Raw genomic sequence first — 21,157 nt, forward strand, 5'->3', positions numbered from 1 at the left:
TTGTGAAATGTTTATCCATGCTTTATGTATTATGCAATAAAAACTGCGGCCTTTTACACCATAACCTGTGTACGTTGCAATATATGAAAATAAGGGGTGTAATGAATGGGGGCCACGAAGTAGAATGGGGAGCGAACTCGCAGGCGTGGGATCGGGTTTGCGCATTAAAGAAAAGAAAGCATAATCTCAGCCTCCTCTCCTACCATAGAATATTGTCATTTCGTAGGTCTTAAATTGTAAAGCCTATTTTCTTTAGAAATACCCTACATCCTGTTTTACGGTGTCGATCGTGACAGTCTCCCGTTTAAAGATGGTCGCGTCAAAAAATGACTCCCTCCCCGTTCCAAGATGGCAGTACTCTGACCCCCCTAATTATGTGCACTTCTCTGTTTCTAAGAAAATAGCCGCAACTGAGAAGCTCCTATATAGCTCCTATATGTCCACAAGCTCAAAAATGGTGATTGTCTCGTCCACATATTTACTCTAAACTAAAACTGCCGCTACTTTAAGATAATGCATTCATGCTTTCTTTGCATTGCTGTACCTAACTATTGCTGTGCGAACATAGTAGAGTCTCGGCTTCTTGTCTGTTTTCTGTTTCCATGACCTTCCGACACTTGACTTGTGCATGCAGCGGTTCTGACGATATAGTCAGCTGTGTTGCTTCAAGCGCTGACAGAAGTCATCATGAGTGCCCTTCTGCGCGCCGAAGCCCGGTTTACTTTCCTCTGTTTCAAAAGGACTCGTTTAGAATTCACTAGATTATTAGTGGCTCCGCATGGTGCCAGAGGCCACCCTGAAACGCAACCACCTCAGGACTTAGTCCTATTCCAGCACCACCGGCCACGTTTCTTCCGCCTCGTGGGTCTGTTTTGTATCGGCCAGGGTGGCTTCTGGGCTTACCTCGGCCACTACGGCTTTAGTGCACTCAGGGACACCGAGGGGGGTCGTTCCAAAGCGCCAGGCATTCATGACAGCAGCGCGGGGGCTTCCAGTGCGAAGGAAAACAACACCCCCGAGGCGAGCAGCGCCAAGGGGACCAGCAACACTAGCACTGGGGGAAAGCAGCTGAACTTGGGTTCCAGGTTATGGCGCTACGGGTTCACCCTCACCTGTTTCACAATCGGTAAGATGTTTTTTTTTTGTCTTCGGCTGCGCCCTCAGGGAAGCAGCCCATGGTATTCTTCTAACACCCTAAATTACAATGTTACCCCGTGTTTTACTAAACCTGTCCCATAATTCTCCTGGGACGGGAATGAGAATATTCCATTAACTTTGCCCCATTTGCAACAACTATGCTGCCCTGTGAGCGCAGCGGTAGGCAGTAAACTCAATGCATTGTCTGGAGACTACAGAGTATGGTTACAGGTTATGAGATAGAACAAACTGTGACGTGCTGCTTACTTTTAAGGTGCAACACAGTTCTGGAGTGATTTTATGTGCACAGAATTACTTCATTGACAGCACCTTGCAACATAGAAGAGTTATGATGGTGGGAACTGATGTTCAGAGTTTGGTATTTTGGGGTGTTCTAACACCTGGTGGTGCACTATCCCTGCTCTGGGACATACGCGGAAGAACCGGGACTGTCCAGATGAACATGGGACAGCTGGTCACCCTATCACGCAACTTTGTGATCGTGCTGCTGACCCGACGTTCGTCTGTATCAATTTAGTACCAAGGATGCTGTGGGCTCTAATGCAGAGCGCTCGAGTTTCATTTACGTTTAAGTGCGCAAGTCCTTGTTTTGTATTCTAGGACTTCACTTGTGGCCATGTTCATGTTGTAAAATTAGGACTTCAAGTACTAGAATGCAAGCGAAAAAACAGATGTCAATTCACCAAAATGCCAGGGGTATCGGAAGTGACGTTATACACCACTCATATGACATCACCGGAAATTATGCCGTATGACTTTTGACCATGATGACATAATCGAAAGTGACACCACAATAATGATATAAGCGCAAAATAAAAACAAGCATTTGCAATGCAATAGGTCTCGCATTTATGCAGTTTGAGCTATTGGCATTGAAAATGAGAATGCCCTTTATTTATGTTTTGGTTTTCAAAACCTAAATAAAAGGCATTGTCATTTACAATGCCAATAGCTTAAACCTGTGTAAATGTGAGACCTATTGCATTGCAAATGCTTGTTTTGACAGTGCCCGGGCCAAATTGTGATCCCAATCTGACCCTGCCTGGCTCCTGAGAGGCAAGGAAAGGATCGGCAGCCCGGTGCCAGGGCAGGGGAGAGAAGCCATTCCTCTGATCAGACCATTCACTGATCTGCCAGCTGCTCCAACACCTTCCGGCTGCCGCTTCTCGTGCCCACCCATCCAAGGTGCTGGGTTCTTAATGCCAGGGGAATAGAATGTTAGAACGTTTATGAATTATAAAAGTGGTATTCGAATGTTTCCTTTGGAACGGTGGCAGTTGCTAATCCCTGCCAGGGCTACTGGCCGCTCTTTGATGCTCATTAAAGACTTCCACAGATTACCTTTGGAGCTGCCTCTTTTTACAAGCACACAGACAGTGCATAAATGCCTTATTTGCATGACCATAGTTGTTTGAATCGCGTAGCTCGCCATTGTGCTGCAGCACCCGATGTGTCGTTTCTCTTGACACTTCTATACTATTCACTTTGACAATATCATGTTTAGTGCAGTTCTGCGCGTGCCTGATACAGCCACTCTAGAGTCTAGACGTTGAGCTGGCAGAGGGCAAGGTGGCAGTGCATGGTGAGGGGAAACACAGGGCTGGCAGTGCACATCGGAAGCAGGCACTGGGCTGAATTCTGGTCTGACACTCTGTGGGACTGGTATCATATATAGATAACATGCAGAGCACAGGGCTGGCCGCCTCTGGTGCAGGAAACCAGGGTTCGAGCCTCGAGGTCGCGTCCATATCCTGTGATTCTGGGCAAATCACTTAATCTCCCCGTGCCTGAATGTGTAATGTAAATACGGTGCTATGTAAAGCGCTCCAATACCTTCGGGTCGAGTTCGCGCTAAATAAATATGCACAAAAAAAAAGCCTGGTAGTATGCAAAAGTGAGGAGTGTCAGGTAGGTGGCAGAGCACTGCATACCGGGCTGAGAAATGGGCTACTTTGTGGTTGCCAGTGTTCAGGGTTGGCAGTAGACCGAACTGGCAGTGTTCACACCTACAGAACAGAGCGGATTCAGGCCTTGGTGGACAGCATGTGGCTTCTCTGCTGCATAATGAAGTTCTGCATGGCTACAGAAGAGGGTGTGGTCCATCGGCTAGATTGCCGACTTTGATGCTGGAAACCAGGGTTCGAGCCTCGGGGTTGCGTCCACATCCTGTGATTCTGGGCAAATCACTTAATCACCCCGTGCCTGAATGTGTAACGCAACCGGTGCTCATGTAAAGCGCTCCAATACCTTTGGGTCGAGTTAGCGTTATATAAATCTGCCTTAAAAAAAAAAAAAAAAGGCACGGCTGCTCACTAGGACTGTATGCGCAGCGAATCAGCTTGGCGGTTGGTGCCCAGTTTACCTGTGCACGTGCCTGGTCAGAGCGCACGTGTACTAGGAGGGCTGGCTGCGCAAGAGCTGCCCTCCCTAGGGCTGCCGACGCACAGGGTTCTTTCTCTATGTAGGACTGCCAACAGAGTGTTCTCAGAGGACATCTTTATTTGTAAGGCTGCCATTGCACAGGGCTTGAAGTGCACACGGCACCCACTCACAGGGCATCCTGTGTCGAAGATGCCTGTGTGCAGGGATGGACGTAAGCTCTTTATGCAGGGCATACATCTGTTAATGTGACAACCTTTCCTTAGTGCGTGTGTAAAACGGCGCGCACACACACTGCTGTTAACGTGCAGTCCTGTCAGTGCACGGGGCTATGTGCAGGCCCGGCCACTGCAGAGAGCTCTCTTGTACAAACATTGGGAAAAGAGGGCGTCACTGCAGGATGAGGAGGATGGCGCTTGGGTGAAATGCAGAGAGTGGAAAACAACAGCAGCCGACTAGGAATGAGGAGTTTTTGAACTGAATGCGATGGTGAACAAAATTATGTTTTTTAGTTCAATTGTTACCCAACATGGTTGTTCTGCCCTCGGAAGCCTAAAGAGGAAATCAACATAGATCCTCGTTAAACCGGCAGCGAGAAGAGCCAAGTTCTGGGCTGTTTACGGAAAGTCAGAGACAGGGTTGAAAGCAGAGGGCATGGAATTCCAGTCGTGTGCAGCCAAGTAGGACAAGCCCGGCGGAGCGTGGCGCGCGCGCTTGGCGGGGGAGCGCATTCCAGGCGGGGGAGCGGACCTTTTGAAGTGCGATGCCGAACGGATTGCATGGCGGCACGATGCGCGTGATTGTGCGCGTGCTCGCCATGCAATCCGCTTTTCGGAGCACTTTTAAATGCCCCTTACTATAGTCTCGCTTTGCGATCGCTTACGCGATAGCAAGGCGAGACCTAAAAGTAGCAAAAAAACGACCAATGCAGGTAAATCTACTTCAGTTACCACTCGTGTTCGCTATGGTGCCGTCCATCATATGCAATGGTGCAGCTGGAGGGCCTTTTAGCACGTGGGACATTTATACATGAACTGTGCATATAGCTAAAAAAAACTGCGTTGAAAAGCAGCAGAATAAATTGTTTACCAAATGGAAAAAACTCTAATTTTACTAGCCAAGAAAATGGCACTAGAATGTTACTGACCCATCCCGAATCTGACACAATTGCGAAAATAGCTTTAAGAAAAGGGTCTAAACTATTTCGTACATAATTAAAATAACACTGTGCATTGATGCCTATTTTAATCAGAGCTGTAATGCTTTACTGCATAAGTGCTATTAAACTGTTCTGAGCCCTATTCCATCCCTAAAGGCAAACCTTCTGTTTTTGTATTTATTTTTGCTGTTCTACATGTTCCACTGTAAAGATCTATATGACATAGCCCTAACTGCACAATAACTTTTGTGTTTCACTAAATCGGATATCAAAACGCTCATCTCTCCCTAGACTACATCTGAAACGATCAACCTCACCATGCAAGAAAACTTGACAGTCAATGAACAATGCCCAATGCACGTGGACACGTAGTTAGCAATAGTCAGGGCTACTGGACTGCTGCAGGGGAGGGCCAAATTATGAGGCAGGGTTGACTAAATTATCTGGCAAGAAAAGGCAAAATATGAGTTATGTTCGGCATTTTGTGATAGTATTACTTCATTATTTTGTCCTTTTTAACCCCTTGTGTGCCCCGCCCTTTCCCCGCCCTGTGCCGGGCGTTGAATTAGCGGGCGGGGTTCATGACAAGACTATCTCGTCATGGGCACTCAAGGGGTTAAACTTATTAATACTGTATAGGCATTAGTTGCACCTCATTAGTATCCGTTTAACACCCAAATAAAGCAATAAGCTACAGAAAGATGAAAAGTGAGCTTTTGCAAATGGCATTTCACTGCACAGCAACACGTTGCTGCATTCGTAGTAACATTTGAACTGTTTGAGCTAGAAACCATTTTTTGTTGTTAAAATCTGCAGATTATGCAGCAGATGGGATATGTGTTAAATGCGCCAAAGCTATAATTATGTGAAAATCGCCGCTGTCGTACAATCGCATGATTCCAGTGGCCCTGGCAATAGTTAATCACCAGATAACTGCCCAGTTACCACTGATTGTCCCAGGAACTGAATTAGAGGCCTTCCATGGGTTCACACAGCTGAGACAATGTACCCCAATACTAACCTGCAAATTTAGTACTAGGATCCACACAGCATGAACAGAACACCACTGCGAGCCCACAACCCTACACATTTACCTTCTGGGATAAAATATGGCTTCATGCCATGAAGACATCACTATCCAGTCCTAAGCTTTCTTTTACCTTATAAAACATTGTGTGCCATGTAGTATTGTTTAAGTTTAATTGATCCTATTATATTAATGCTCCTGGATACAATGAATTGCGAAAGAAAAATTGAGGACTGGGAATATTGTCTTTCTCACTTGGAGTCAAATGGTTACCCCTTGCACCTCATTCCTCACCTGAGATAACTCATGTTATGCCCTCACTGACACATGGTAGAACTTTCTGGTCACTTCCCTCTAGACTTCTGGCATTCCATATTCCGGAAGTGAGGCCTGCACATGGCTTTACAAATGCACTTCAGTTCGTAACAGATTTGTTTTACATACATAACACTCCTGGAAATCAACTATAATAGCTTGTTATTTTCCTCTAATGAAACACACTTTTACATATGCCATTCTTAGCATTAATTCACTTCATTCATACCTACAGTACTTACCTTTACCACAAGTACAGAAAAAACAGAAAATGCTCCCCTGTCAAACTTCAGCGGTTAACTGCAGGAAGTCTCCGGATATTTGTGCCTTTCACATCAGAAATGTTATAATATAACACCAGGGCATTACGACTCATACGACTGGTGCCGGCCAAGAATCTGTTCTGATTTATACCCATGAAATACGTCATGACTGGGGCTTACCCTGTGTACGAAGCTGGCTCTGTATATACTATACCAAAAATAGGTTTAGTGTGCACGGAGTCCAGTGAGTCCCCAAAGGTATAGCAGAGGATAAAGTAGATAACACCTTCCTCTCAATTTAGTGGTAGCTGGACGAAGCATGTAGGCTTATCAGAGGTTAGTGTGAATGCACTTGTTGTACGTACTCATACAAGTCAAGAACACACACTCAATGACTAACTCCAGGCCAATGTTTGCAAAAATATTACTTTAGTTACTTTTATTTTAGGAACCAAGTAGAAGAATTTAGTTACAGATAGGTAGACTTTTCAAAAATACAATTCTTTCAATATACAGTTGGCAAATGTGTGTGCAAGCATTCAAAATACTTTACAGGTGCATGAAATACATTTCAATAGCAAAAGAGATGCTTTGTATTATTCTCAGGCTCAACACAGTGCAATACAGAGAGAAACCAAAGCAATCATATGGGAGGAAAGACAGGTAAGTAAATTACTGGTAAGTACTCAACTTTCAAGTTCAGTCTTCTGGAGTTTTGGTCAACACTGGGCAAGGGTCGGACCAAGGTACGTACTGCACCACCAGCGGCACTGGGCCGGCCGGGTACAGAGGACACTGAGCCCAATGTTAGCCTATCGGAGCACCTCGAAGAGGCACCGGTTGCAGTTATGTTCCTGCAATTCAGGAACGCAGGCCGTGGGGGTTGAGGACAGCACTGTAGGGGCCACAAGGTAGCACCAAAACCACACCACCAGCGGTCGGGTGCAGGGTGCAAAGGGAGTGTCTGGCGCCCTATGGAAATCAATGGAGATCCTCGGTCCGAGACAAAGGCTGCAGGTTCGGGCCAGAAGATTGGCTGAAGGAATCCAATGACTGGAGAGGTAAGTTGAATTGTTGGGGGATGTCTGGACACCATTGGTTGGGCACCCTGAGGGCTGCGGGTTCTGGGGTGTCTTTAGGCATTGGGTTTCTGTTACTTAATCCGGTCGCGGTCAGGGGGACCCCTCAAGTTGAGGCTGCAGGCGTCGTGGGGAAGTTCAGGAGAGGTCGGCCAACTCTGGATCCCAGGTCTTGATCACCAAGGAGATGTCTCTGAATCAGTGGGCCACCTCGACGCAAGGAGTGCTGAGTGGTTAGGACTTGCGGTTCCAGAAGGGAGTGGAGTCCCTGCTGGGAGTTGGTTTTTCTAGACAAATGTGGTGCCCACAGAAGGTAGGGTCCTTAATGAAGGCAGCACAGGTTTCTGCAGTTGCTGGCTGTTGGACATGCAGTTTTCTTTGAACAGGGTCGCTGCAGGAGGAGACAGGCCAGTAGGGCTGGGCCGAGTCAGTTGTCGTCTTCTACAACCCTGCTGCACGGCTCTTCGGTCCTTCCTTTTCGTAGGTTGTCGAATCTGAGGAACGGGGTTCAGGGAGGCCCTTAAGGGCGTTACTGAGGTCTGGGGGCAGTAGCCAATGGCTACTGTCCCCTAAGGTGACTACACCCTTTAGGTGCCCCCTCCCTTTGGGGGAGAGGGGCACATTCCTATTCAGCCTAATTCTCCAAACCAAGATGGAGAATTCTCAAGAGAGGGGGTTCACCTCAGCTCCTGGCCACCCTAGGGGTGTGCCAAGCCAAGGTGGACTCCCACTCTTCTTACTGACTTTCCCACCTGTCCTGCCGCCAAAAAGTGGGGCTAGGACAGGGGGGTGGGCATCTCCACTAGTTGTAGCTGCCCAAATCAGCATAACACCAGGTGAGAGCCTTTGAGGCTCACCGCCAAGTGTTGCTGTTCCTGTAAGGGGGAGGTGTGAAGGACCTCCACTCAGAGCAGGCTTTCTTTCTGACATCTGAAAGCACAAAGGCTGTCACCCCATGAGGTCAGAAACCTGTCTGGTGGTGGCTGGCAGGCACGGACCAGTCAGCCAAGACACCAGAAGCTGGTCATTTTTCAGGGGGTATCTCCAAGATGCCCACTGAGTGCATTTTATAAACAATCCAACACTGGCATCAGTGTGGGTTTAGTATGCTGAGAAGTTTGATACCAAACTTCTCAGTCTTCACTAAAGCTATCATGGAGCTGTGGAGTTAGTTTTGACAAACTCCCAGCCCATGTATTCAAAATGGCTTCACTGCACTTACAGTGTCCAAGAATGGACTCAAACCCTGTAGGGGCATATTGCTCATGCTGCTATACCCTCACTTGTGATATAATGCACCCTACCGTAGGGCTGTAAGGCCTGCCAGAGGGGTAACTTACCTATGCCACGGGCAGTGGTGTGTAGGCATGGCACCCAAGAATGTGTGCCATGTCGACTCTTAGTTTAGCTACACCGCAACACTTAGCCTACAATGGCAGTGTGTATGTGTTTGGTGTGGGGTCCTGTAGGGTGGCACAATACATGCTGCAGTCCTTAGGGACCCTCTCTGGTCACAGGTCCATGGTACCACTGATACCTTTTGCAAGGGAGGTGTGCCACGTTGTGGAACCAATGGTACAGTTTAGGAAAAGAACACAGGCCCCTGGGTACCTGATTGTCAGGAATCCAGGGCACACTCAGTTAAGTTAGCAACAGAAATCTGGCAAAGAGTGGGGGGTTACTGCAACAGAAACCCACTTCCCTACACCCTGATAACTTTCTTTAATATCACACAGCTTCCTTGGCGTTAAGAAATCCATGAGGAGGGGTTGCGTGGGCTATGTAAAAAGTAAACCGTACTCTCGTAGCCCTACTTCCCCTCTACTGCTAGCGCTACTCTTGCAGCCTCTGAGGCCAGGGGTTGCAAGGACAATGCCTGAGATTACGAGGGGCAAGTGAGGAGTTTTGACTGCAACACCTGGTGGCCCCTAAATGTAATCCATGTGAAAAAACAAGACCGGATGAGCTACTCTCACAAGGACTTGGGAACCGTGTGACCTATGCCAATGCAAGCATTCAAAATGCCCCGTTTAAAACCCTCAAATAGAGCATGCTTCCCAGTAAGAACCATATTTGGGATGTCGTGGTCAGTCCTCTATCCTGGCGAGAATGTAGGATATGGTTGTGGGCATATGGTACATATAAGGTGGCCATGGCCAAAGATAAAACCCTTTTGGGGAGAAGTGCTGGCAACCGTTAAAACAATACTAGGATACTGTAGGAAAGTGGCTCTGTAAATACTGTTCCCAAATAGGTACAGTGTGTACAGAGTCCACAGCCCAAAGAGGTTTGGCAGAGGCTAAAGTTAGATATAACCTTACTCTCTAAAGTGGTAGCTTGGTCGAGCAGTAAGGCAGTATCAGAGGACAGTGTAAAGCATTTGTTGTACACACTCAGTCAGCAAATGGTCTCACACACTCAAGAACTGAACTTTAGGCCAATGGTTTGTATATACAAATATATGGTTGTTTTATTTTAGAACCAACAATAGGTATCAAAATATACTTTCTCCGAATGAGATGCTTTAGTTAAATACTTTGCAAAAGGCAATTGACTTGGAATGCAATAGTTACAGTTTGTTGCAATAGGCAACACAATTTCAAACACAATAATACATTGAGCTCAATGGGAATTTTAAGTTATATGCAATTGATTACTTTTCTAACTCCAGGACTGGATCCTAGATTCAGTCCTGGGACAGTTCTTGGAAACAAGTAAATACATTTTAGTTACTGTTGTGATTTTTAAGCAATATTTTGCTATTTTAAAAGTTGACACTTTGAAACTTTTTCTAATCAAATTACCAATGTTATCCTATGGGAGGAAATTCACTTAGCAGGTAAGTGGAGTTATGGTTACTTTTTCTAGGTCAGTGTTGGGTCCTGGATCCAGCACTAGTGTACCACCTGTAAGCAGTTGAGAAACTGCGTTTAAGTTATACAGGCGATTTTTAACGAATATTTATAAGTTTGCAAAATCGACACTTAGAAGAAATCTCACAGAAAAACAGTCAATGGTTTCCTATGGAAGAAAATTCAAGTTACGGGTAAAATATGTTCTTGTTACTTTTGTAATCCAGTGCTGGGCTCCTAGGCTGAGTGCCGGGTCATCTATCTAAAATAGGTAAGTAATTACGTTTTCACAGTTGGTACGATTTTTAAAGAATATTTGTAGTTTGCAAAAATCGACGCCTAGAAGAAATTTCACATAAAAACAGTCAATGGTTTCCTATGGAAGAAAATTGAGTTAGTGGTAAGTACGGTTGTAAGTACTTTTCAGGGTCCATGCTGGGCACCAAGATCCAGCACTGGGATCTCTTCTAATAGTAGGTGAGTATTTCCGTTTTCGTTATTCGGTTGATTTTAGGTAAATATTTTAAAGTTTAGAAACTCCACACTTTGAAGAAATTTCAAGTGAAACCAGTCAATGTTACCCTATGGAAGAAAAGTGAGTTATCGGCTTTGGGGTAAGTACACGACTGGCAGAGTTAAGGTTCTGGGCATAGACACGGGTATCCCAGGGTCAGGTAAGTACAGTTGTTACACCCTCAGCGGCACAGGGGCAGCCGGGTGCAGAGTGAGTTAGGCCCAATGTTATCCTATGGAAGGCAGGGGGCCCTTAGTTGGTGGCTGCTGACTGGCAGGCCACATGGCTGTGGGAGCTGGGCTCCTGGTCACTTGCTCAGGGAAAATGGGGAAGTAGGTAGGAGTAGAAGTTGCACTGCCAGGGCCACTCGGGCGGTTGGGTGCAGGGTGCTTTTGAGCCTTTTGCAATGGAGAAGCTCAAAAACGAACAAAGGCTGCAAGCTTGAGGTCGAAGATTCTTCAGGTGTGACCACCACTTCGAGAGGTAAGTTGGGTAGTTGGAGGATAGGTAGGTACCCAGGAGTTGGGCACGGGGGGGCCGCAGGGCGCTGGGTGCAGGGGTGCCTTTTGGTGTCGGGAAATCTTACCCTCTATTGATTGCGGTTGAGGGGGGTCCCTGGTTCTGAGGCTGCAGGCGTCGTCAGGAGCGTCTAGGTGGGTCCTTGGGTGACGAATTCGGGGTCATAGTCGCCGGGGGGACGTCCTCGTGGTCTTTGTCCACTCCACTCCAGCACAGGCCAGGCTTGGTGGGTGCAGTGTGCAGGGTTCACGGTTCCTGGTTGATGCCAGGGGTAAGTTACTTGCTTTGAGCAGTGCCACTGCTCGTGGGAGTCCCAGATGCTCAGAGTCACAAGGTAGCCAGGTCCTCCAGGGTTTGTGAGGTTGCTGGCACAGGAGATGCTGGGATTTAGCAGGAGCAGGTTCGAGGGTCGCCAGGCCGGTAGGGCTGGGGCCAAAGCAGTTGGTGTCTTCCTCTTTTTAGCAGCTGCACGGCAGGTCTTCTTTCTTCTTGTCCTTCTTTGCTTTTTCGGAATCTGGATCTAAGGAAGGAAGGTTCAGGGTGCCCCTAAATACTAAGTTTAGTGGCGTTACATGTAGGTAAAGGGCAGGGACCACTGAGTCCCTGCCCTGGGGTGGGTACACCCCCTATCCTGCCACTCTCCTGTTGGAGGGGGGCAGTGGCCTAGTCCTGATTGGGCAGGGCTCCCCATCTTCAAGATGGTGAGAGCCCGGAGATGTGCTTCACCCCGCCTCCCCCACCTGAGGGGTGGGGTTGGCAGAGACTGGAACACCCCCCTGTCCTTCCTTGGGGTTTCTGGACAGTCTTCCAGCCAGAGTGGGGGTTTAGAACCGGTAGGGGCCAGTTGCTGAGTACAGCAAGTGGCCTGGAGAAGCTCACAAAGGCGGCATGCCTTTGAAGCTTCACCTGCCCATCCTGGGAGAGGAGACCTAGCACCTCGCCCAGGATGTGCATTGTTGCAGGCCCAGGAGAGCGGACGGCTCTCTACCCAGGGGTCCAGCAACATGTCTGCTGTGTGGCAGCCTAGGCAGCCCCTCAGACCAGACCTGGCATGTAGGTTAGGTTCTAATATGCCCTCTGTCGTGCATTGTACATTAAATCCTGCACTGGCATCAGTGCGGGTTTAATGGTCTGAGAAGTTTGATACCAAACTTCTCAGTCTTCAGTGGAGCCATCATGGTGCTGTGGAGTTTGTGTTTGACGATCTCCCAGCACCATATACTCTTAAATGGCAGCACTGCACTTACAGTGCCCAGGAATGGACCTGGGTACTGTAGGGACACAGGGCTCATGCTCCTTTGCCCACACACTGGCATAAGGCACCCAGCTAGAGGGGTGGCTGATGTATGCCAGGGTATGTTGTGGGCATGGCACACAGGGATGTGTGCCATGTTGACTCTCTGTTTTGTCCTGTAACCAGAAACACGGCGTGCAAGGGCAGTGTGTTTGTGTCGGGGTACAGGGCCTCTAAGGGTGGTACAATAAGTGCTGCAGTCCTTAGAGGCATTCCCTGGTCACAAGGCCCTGGGTACCTAGTGTACCATTTACCAGGGGCTGACATGTCCAGGGGCTGACATGTGGCCAGGGTTTGCCAATTTGGGTTTTAGGTTTCAGTATAGTTTTTAGGGAAGGAACATAGGCCCTGGGCACCTGATTGGCAGGAGCCCAGGGCACACTCAAAGTACATTCAGCAATTCCGCAAAAAGTGGGGGCATACCATGCAAGAAAGATGGCACTTTCTCACAGATACTCAATCCCGAAAGACCTGTCATTTATCATATTTAGGGTGACCTCACAGGAATTATGGTATCAGACAAAAGGCAACAGACTTACCATTTGGAACTTTCTGGATGCAGTAAAAACTACTATCGCTGCTGCTTGGAAAGCTGAAGAACCGCTCGATGTTACTCAGTGTTGTGCCTGGCTTTGGCCCCTCATGGCTATGTAGAAACCCTCTTGGAATCTCATCGAAGAACTTAAACTATCAATCGTATTGGGAGCCTTTGCTCTATTTCCTATGGGAAGGTCACCCGGCTTGGGCTTACCCACCGAGACTGAAAACCCTCAATCTTTTTGACAAACCCAGTATACATTGGCCCGAACACTAGCTAATGACAAAAGCTTAATGAACTTTTCTTTGTTTAACGTTTACAGGAATCTGAAATGCATTGAATGCCCTATGGTTATAGTTCGTACCCCATCTCAAAAGTACTAGTTTTGGCACATCTTCCCAGGGAAGGGTAGGGGTGGAAAGGGTAAGGGGGGGGGGAATTTACTCACTTGTTTTTGTTTTCCCTCTCCTTGCTTATTTTGTTTCTCATGGGCCTTACAGCCTCTCATTTCTACCATATTTAGAGCCTTAGAAATAAAAACATACAGTGATGGTCACATGCTTTTTCCTTGTTGTTTTTGTAAACTTGCTAATAAAGAAAACAATAAAAGCTATCTTGTTAAAAAAAAAAAAAGTTAGATCCTAAGCCAAGGGTGTGGAGATGCAGTTACACTGCATTCAGAAGCCTGCTGTACTCCCAGACGAGGAGGGAGAGTGGGTTATCGAGGAATGAGGGGGCACTGCTTCGTATAGATTACATTACTCCAGTCAACATTGTATGAATGTCATTGTTACATATGTTGAAGATCAAAAACTTCGATTTTAAAAGCACCATGATTGTAGTTATTGGGTAACCTAATTTTACCACTTCCTTATAACCTCGTTCCAAAGCTTGCCATTCGGCCAGTCTGTTCATTAAACCTTGAGTCTGCTACTCGAACACTTGCCTCTCAAATTGAAACTGAATTCCTGGCCACAGCTACATTAACCACAAGGTCTTGAGATGGCAAGACTACCGACCATCCTTGTAAAAAAAATACGTTTGTCGCCCACTGTGTGCGGGTCCTAGGAGTACTTTCGTCACCCAGTTACAAACTCGTATGGAGTCCTGCCTTAACTCAGCATCCTTTACATTGCTTGGTGATTTTAACTTTCATTTAGAGGTAACTAATAATGTAGACACCGCCAATCTAACAGATACCTTAGCTAGTTTTGGTCCGAAGCAAATGGTGCTACAACCTACACATCAAGCCGGACACACCTTGGACGGCATTTTTACCAACAGCTCTCTCATCACGGTAGTAAACTCAATCCCCCTTCTCTGGTCCGACCACTACGCTGTTAACATTCTCATTAATATTGACAACTCCAATCAGTCCCGTAGAACAAGACCCCCTCAGAACAAAATTCGGGTCTGGAAAAAGGTTACGCAACCTGAACTGTCCGTAGCTCTGACAAATCTTCCCATTCTCCAGGTCGATCCCAATCAGGCAGCCTTAGGCTTTAACAACTGGATCACACAGGCCACTAATCCATTGGCTCCGGAAGTGTCCAAACCAGCAATAAAAAGACTTGCGTCAGCACCCTGGTACTCCGCTGAGCAAAAAAGTCTCAAAATCAACTGCAGACATAAGGAGCGCATCTGGCGCTCTAAACAGCCTCGTGCTCAAAGCAGACTATGGTGCAGTCATGAAGGAATATCAGCAAGCTATAACCTTAGCCAAGTCAACCTATTTTACTGCTAAAATTCTTGCAGCCTCCAACTCCACCAAAGAATTATTCAAAACCGTCACCGCTCTCTCTTCTCGGCCTAGGGATTCGGTCTTTCTCCCCAACCAAGGCTTCATCGACAACTTAGCGGCCTTCTTCCAGTCCAAGGTTAACCTGGTCTATGAGGAACTTCTGAATGTACCTCAGGTCAGCTCCATTCCCTCCTTGGAGGTGTGGGACTCTCAGTCCCACCATGGCAGCTTAAACAATTTTTCTAAGTTGGAGTTGAAACAAGTGGTTGAACTGCTCTTACAGACTAAATCAGGATCCCCACTTGACCCTTGTCCCCCATATATCTTACACCTAGCTGCGGAAGAGGTCGGCAGAGCACTGACCCCGCTGCTCAATTTAGTAATCGGAACAGGGATTTTTCCGGCAAAATGGAAACTGGCCTGTATTAGGCCTATATTGAAAAAACCCTCGCTTGATCCTTTAGAGGCGAAAAACTATCGCCCCATCTCATGTTTACCCATAACCTCTAAAATGCTGGAAAAAGCCATCAATCAGGATCTCACATCCTACCTGGAGGGTAACAACCTGTTAGATTCCACTTAGCATGGGTTCAGATCTCAACACTCCACGGAATCTGCCTTGATCATGGCAACTGAAGGAATCAGAAGGCGTGCTGGACGATGGAGGAAGAGCGGCCCTAATACTACTAGACCTCACGGCAGCCTTTGACACTGTAAATCACACAGTACTGCTAACTAGGCTGCAAACCGTGGGGGTCAATGATAAAGCCCTATCCCTTACTTCCTTCCTCGACGCTAGGGAACAATTAATCCACTGGGACGGTATGCAATCGGAACAGTTCACACTCCCGGGCGGAGTTCCACAGGGCTCTGCACTCTCGCCCACTCTTTTCAACATTTATGTTACCCCACTGGCCAGACTGATCAAGAGTCATGGCCTAACGCTCGTCTCCTACGCTGATGACACACAAATATTGGTGTCAATTACTCAAAATGACAATCAACCAGCAGAACGTTTCCGCGTCTGTCTCTCCTCCGTTATGTCCTGGATGAGGGTTAACTTCTTAAAGCTAAACGCCCAAAAAACCGAAGTACTTGAGTTCGGAAATAAACCCTCCTTTTGGGACCAGCATTGGTGGCCCCCGGAGGCCGGTGTCTGCCCCTCTCCAGTAGCCAAGGCTAGAAATCTTGGTTTTCTCCTTGATGGCGGGCTTACCTGTGCCCCCCAAATCAACCAAGTGGTCTCCGCCTGCTTCTTCACACTTAAACTCCTCTACAAAATTCTCCCATTCATCCCGCCTTCCCTTAGGAAAACTGTAGTGGGTGCTCTTATTCTATCTAGGATAGATTATTGTAACGCACTCTATCTGGGCTCAGGGGCTAAACAGCTGACCAAACTACAATCACTTCAAAACGCTGCTGCCCGAGTCTTATGTGGCCTTCCAAACACCATCCTACCTCCGCAAGCATCAAAGCTCTTCACTGGCTTCCGGTAAGACGCAGGATTGATTTCAAGGCCCTTTGCCTTGTTCTCAAATCCCTCTATGGAGGCGGGCCATAGACGTTCAATCCCTCTTTCCTCGCTATACCCCAACTCACTGCTTACGATCTTCTGACGTCGGGCTGGTTCTCCTTCCCAAAATCAAAAGGGTAAGATGGGGTGGTAAACGCTTTTCATTCCTGGCGGCCAAATTATGGAACGCACTTCCGGTCTCACTACGTCTTCAGCCCTCTCGCTCAATCTTTAGAAAGGCCATAAAAACCAGGCTCTTCCTTCAAACTAACATCAGTGTTTCCCAGATGTGGATACCCAGCGCCAAGACGTCTCGGCATAAGTGCGCTCTACAAATACATTCAGTCAGTCAGTCAGTCAATGGAGGGCCGTGGTTGTCGCACATTCATTTTTTTGTGTTATGGAATTTCCCAAACTATGTGCAACTAAGAGGAGGGAAAGTGAACTTTCACTGTGTATTGTGATGACTTGGTTCTTATGTTTTGGTGTTTTTAAAATCTTAGAAACATTTGGTTTGGACGAGAAGAAAACAGTTGAGTTGAGGGACACAGATACTGATATAGGTGGTTATGTGTATAGCACATGCTGTGAATTGAAATATTGTGGGTTCTGTATTTCAGCTTCGTTTTCTAAGTGTGCATGGGCAGGAGTGAAATTTGCTGTGATTCAGTGCGCTGATTTGAACTGCCATGTATTTTACCTTGTTTCAGGTTCCCTGATTGTGGCAGCGGGGTACTTGTTTTCACGTCGCTCAGTGAGCCAGGTCCTCCTTCACCGCGGTGGCCAGCAGGTGACAATCCGCACATCTGCCCTTTTTGGCTCTGGTTCGTCCTTCACAGTGCCTCTGCGCCATGTGTCCTGCATGGCCCATCGCAGTGAGGTGCCCTCTGCTATCCCTCTTAAGATCAAGGACCGACCCCTGTACTACTTGCTGGACAAACAAGGACAAGTATTCAACGCCAAACTTTTTGATATCACTGTGGGTGCCTACCGCAAGCTTTAACATTAGGCAGAGGGAGTTGATTGATGCTAATGCGGGTGCATACAATAAATTTTAAGCAGAAGTGTTGGAAAGTTATTCAATCCAAAGCTCGTTAAATTGGAGTGAGGTAGAGTTCGTCAATACCAACCTCGTGAACATCACTTTCTAAAGTGTGGAGAGTTCAACACAAATACAGCCTCATCATGGGTGTCTACAAGAGATGGGGTGAGTTTGGATGTCCGATAGAGATTTTGACCGAGAACCAAACAAAAAAGGCAACGCTAACCACTTCAGTGTCGCCAGGGCAATTACCAGATACTCTAAGACCATGGCAGTGCTTCAAGTCTCAGTTAATTTCCATTACTATGGAACCGACTTAAGACTTTCGCATATTGTGGGTGCCTACTATATAGACCAACCTATATTACCTGTGAACACTTTAAAGATCAGGAGGAGTTCTTCAGTGTCAAGCTTTGACCTTAATGCGGATGCCCATGACTTGCTATATTGCTTGACCAAAGGTACCATACTCTCTTTAGCTTTTTCAGTTCAGTCTTTAAGACTGGTGGCATTCGGGTGAGAAGAACCTCTGGGTGATTTTGATCTCATGAGCCTCACAGAAGCAACCTGGCTGTCCTGAAAATGTACCTTGAAGTGACTCATTCTTTGTTGGTATTGGTTGGCATGGTCTGTAAACTAGTCTTACTTCTATGAAGGTACCCCACTGACCTATTCCTCTTACCAAAACCTCATCAGCATGGATTGATATTGCTCTCATCCTATTGGAATTATAGATTTTGTGGCTGCTTGCAGTTGTTGTTGCCCCCTTTTTATGGGTGCAGTAAGGCGTATCCCCATTTCATCCAAGGAAAGCACTGACCTTGTGTCGCTTTGCTGATCTGGAGATACAATGGCAACAGTGGGGCAATGAAGGCTCAGAGTAAAACGAAAAGGATATCTGCAACGAGGCTGTGGTATGATTGCAAAAGTGATTTTCCACAAGAAATGAAGGTGGTTGTATAGCAATAAAATGTATGTTTCTTGTGACTTCAAGTATTGGTTTTGCTGTCGCGTGTAGCAATACATTAAAGGCAATACTGGGGTCTAGACAGAAAAGAAAATATATGTGTGTCATGTTCTTTTGACCAAATAGATAAAATAGATTCTGAATATTCTGTAAATGTTATTCATTTTCTTGAATTTTGAATTTGTTCACAATTGTTGAAGCGAACAGCCATCTAGAATTTTTGCTGGTAATTTGCTTCCACCTCAATTTGCGTCCATTCGGTAATAGAAAATGATGTATAAAAGGATGCATGGCGTTCTCTTCGCAGGTGTATACGCCACACTCATGGCAACAGCCTATTGAAAGCATGATGAGAAGTAATGTTCTAACACTAAGAGCTGAATTAACTGTTCGGTGGTTGTAAGTCACAGATCTGGACATGGTATTGTCACAGCAAAATTGGAAGTGAAGTAAAACTGAAGGTTGATGTCAGCTCCAAGAAACCAATCGGTGTATGTGGGCTCTATAAATGATTATAACATAACCTAACATGTTCTTTACTAAGTTTTGAACCACAGATGTGTGAAAAGGATTTCTAAGGAAAACACGATCCGAAGTATAGATTTAGATCTAGTGCTCAGTGGAGGAGAAACTTTCATTTGTACAACATATTCAATGTCATTCAACAGCATGCGTTACAACAAACAAATGATGGACGGAATGCTGACAATGCAGACATTCTCCCCCAGTCAAGAGATCTGGGTTAAATCCATCGTTCTTTTGCCCACTACGCCACCCCAGTTCAGACATGGCCATATGCAAATCAGTCTTGACCCTGTGCCTCATGGGAACAGTCCAGCCCGAACTGCCAAGCCATGTCTTCCCTGGACCAGAATCAAGCATCTTAGGACCGGTTTCTGGCTATCAGCTGTCATCAGCCAGGATAGCTTGACTCCAGTGGCGTAGTGAGCACGGGTCCCACGTCTGGGAATACCCATCCCACTTAGGGCGAAAAGTGTTACAACAAACAAATGATGGACGGAATGCTGACAATGCAGACATTCTCCCCCAGTCAAGAGATCTGGGTTAAATCCATCGTTCTTTTGCCCACTACGCCACCCCAGTTCAGACATGGCCATATGCAAATCAGTCTTGACCCTGTGCCTCATGGGAACAGTCCAGCACGGGTCCCACGTCTGGGAATACCCATCCCACTACGCCACTGGAGTCAAGCTATCCTGGCTGATGACGGCTGATAGCCAGAAACCGGTCCTTGGATGCTTGATTCCGGTCCAGGGAAGACATGGCTTGGCAGTTCGGGCTGGACTGTTCCCATGAGGCACAGGGTCAAGACTGATTTGCATATGGCCATGTCTGAACTGGGGTGGTGTAGTGGGCAAAAGAACGATGGATTTAACCCAGATCTCTTGACTGGGGGAGAATGTCTGCATTGTCAGCATTCCGTCCATCATTTGTTTGTTGTAACGCTTTTCGCCCTAAGTTGGATGGGTATTCCCAGACGTGGGACCCGTGCTCACTACGCCACTGGAGTCAAGCTATCCTGGCTGATGACGGCTGATAGCCAGAAACCGGTCCAGGGAAGACATGGCTTGGCAGTTCGGGCTGGACTGTTCCCATGAGGCACAGGGTCAAGACTGATTTGCATATGGCCATGTCTGAACTGGGGTGGTGTAGTGGGCAAAAGAACGATGGATTTAACCTAGATCTCTTGACTGGGGGAGAATGTCTGCATTGTCAGCATTCCGTCCATCATTTGTTTGTTGTAACGCTTTTCGCCCTAAGTTGGATGGGTATTCCCAGACGTGGGACCCGTGCTCACTACGTCACTGGAGTCAAGCTATCCTGGCTGATGACGGCTGATAGCCAGAAACCGGTCCTTGGATGCTTGATTCCGGTCCAGGGAAGACATGGCTTGGCAGTTCGGGCTGGACTGTTCCCATGAGGCACAGGGTCAAGACTGATTTGCATATGGCCATGTCTGAACTGGTGTGGTGTAGTGGGCAAAAGAACGATGGATTTAACCCAGATCTCTTGACTGGGGGAGAATGTCTGCATTGTCAGCATTCCGTCCATCATTTGTTTGTTGTAAAATTCAACAGCATGCAGCAGGCGTCTGCAATATGCTTCAGTTTCCCACCCGCCTCAAAGTCATAGTAGATGGGCAGGCTACCTTCCTTGACGACCGAGCAGCATGGGACTAGCTGGAGACTTATAAAGGTGACCTTGATGGAAGAATTAAGCTTAAACCGCCTGGGCAGAAACGCCAACGGCAGGGTGTGCTGAGAGGGCACTGGTGGTTCATGTCGGACAAGGAGCCAGACGTAGAGGGTGGCGGTACTGTTGAAAAATGCTTTATTTGGACAATCAAGTCCATTACATTTTCGACAAAATAATTTTAAAGATGTACAGATATGAGACATTAAAAGATGGTGAACAGATAAATAATGTTGCTTTATACAATCCTGGACACTTTATACTTAAAAAAGGAGATAAGAAAAGAAAACAGCTAAGACTCAGTGTACATACCAGTTTAAAGTGCAAATGACACAAGTATCGTCGAACGATAGTTTGAATAAGATTTTTTTTTTTTACAAGTTCATCCATTTCAGTCCAAGGTTTCTGAGGCTGAATAAAAACATTTAACAGCATTTAGCAGCTTCTCCAGAATAAGAAGATTGGTGCATTGGGATCCAAGATTTTACACTGGTGTAATGTTATATAAAGTGCTATACTCTGAGACAATAAAGTGTTTGATCTGATGCATAGCTGGAAATAAAAAGTTATACGTTTCTCCAAG

General features: G+C 46.7%; 1 protein-coding gene across 1 annotated transcript; it reads left to right on the plus strand.

Moving 5' to 3' along the window:
* The first annotated feature begins 613 nt into the window (after positions 1 to 613).
* On the plus strand, positions 614 to 18,508 carry TMEM223 (transmembrane protein 223). Its single transcript, XM_085625972.1, has 2 exons — positions 614 to 1,126; positions 17,062 to 18,508. Exons 1-2 carry the CDS (start codon positions 688 to 690, stop codon positions 17,352 to 17,354), a joined length of 732 nt encoding a protein of 243 aa, XP_085482098.1. The 5' UTR covers positions 614 to 687; the 3' UTR covers positions 17,355 to 18,508.
* Positions 18,509 to 21,157: the final 2,649 nt, after the last annotated feature.

Source organism: Triturus cristatus, chromosome 9 (assembly GCF_964204655.1).
Source record: "Triturus cristatus chromosome 9, aTriCri1.1, whole genome shotgun sequence".
Lineage (NCBI taxonomy): Eukaryota > Metazoa > Chordata > Amphibia > Caudata > Salamandridae > Triturus > Triturus cristatus.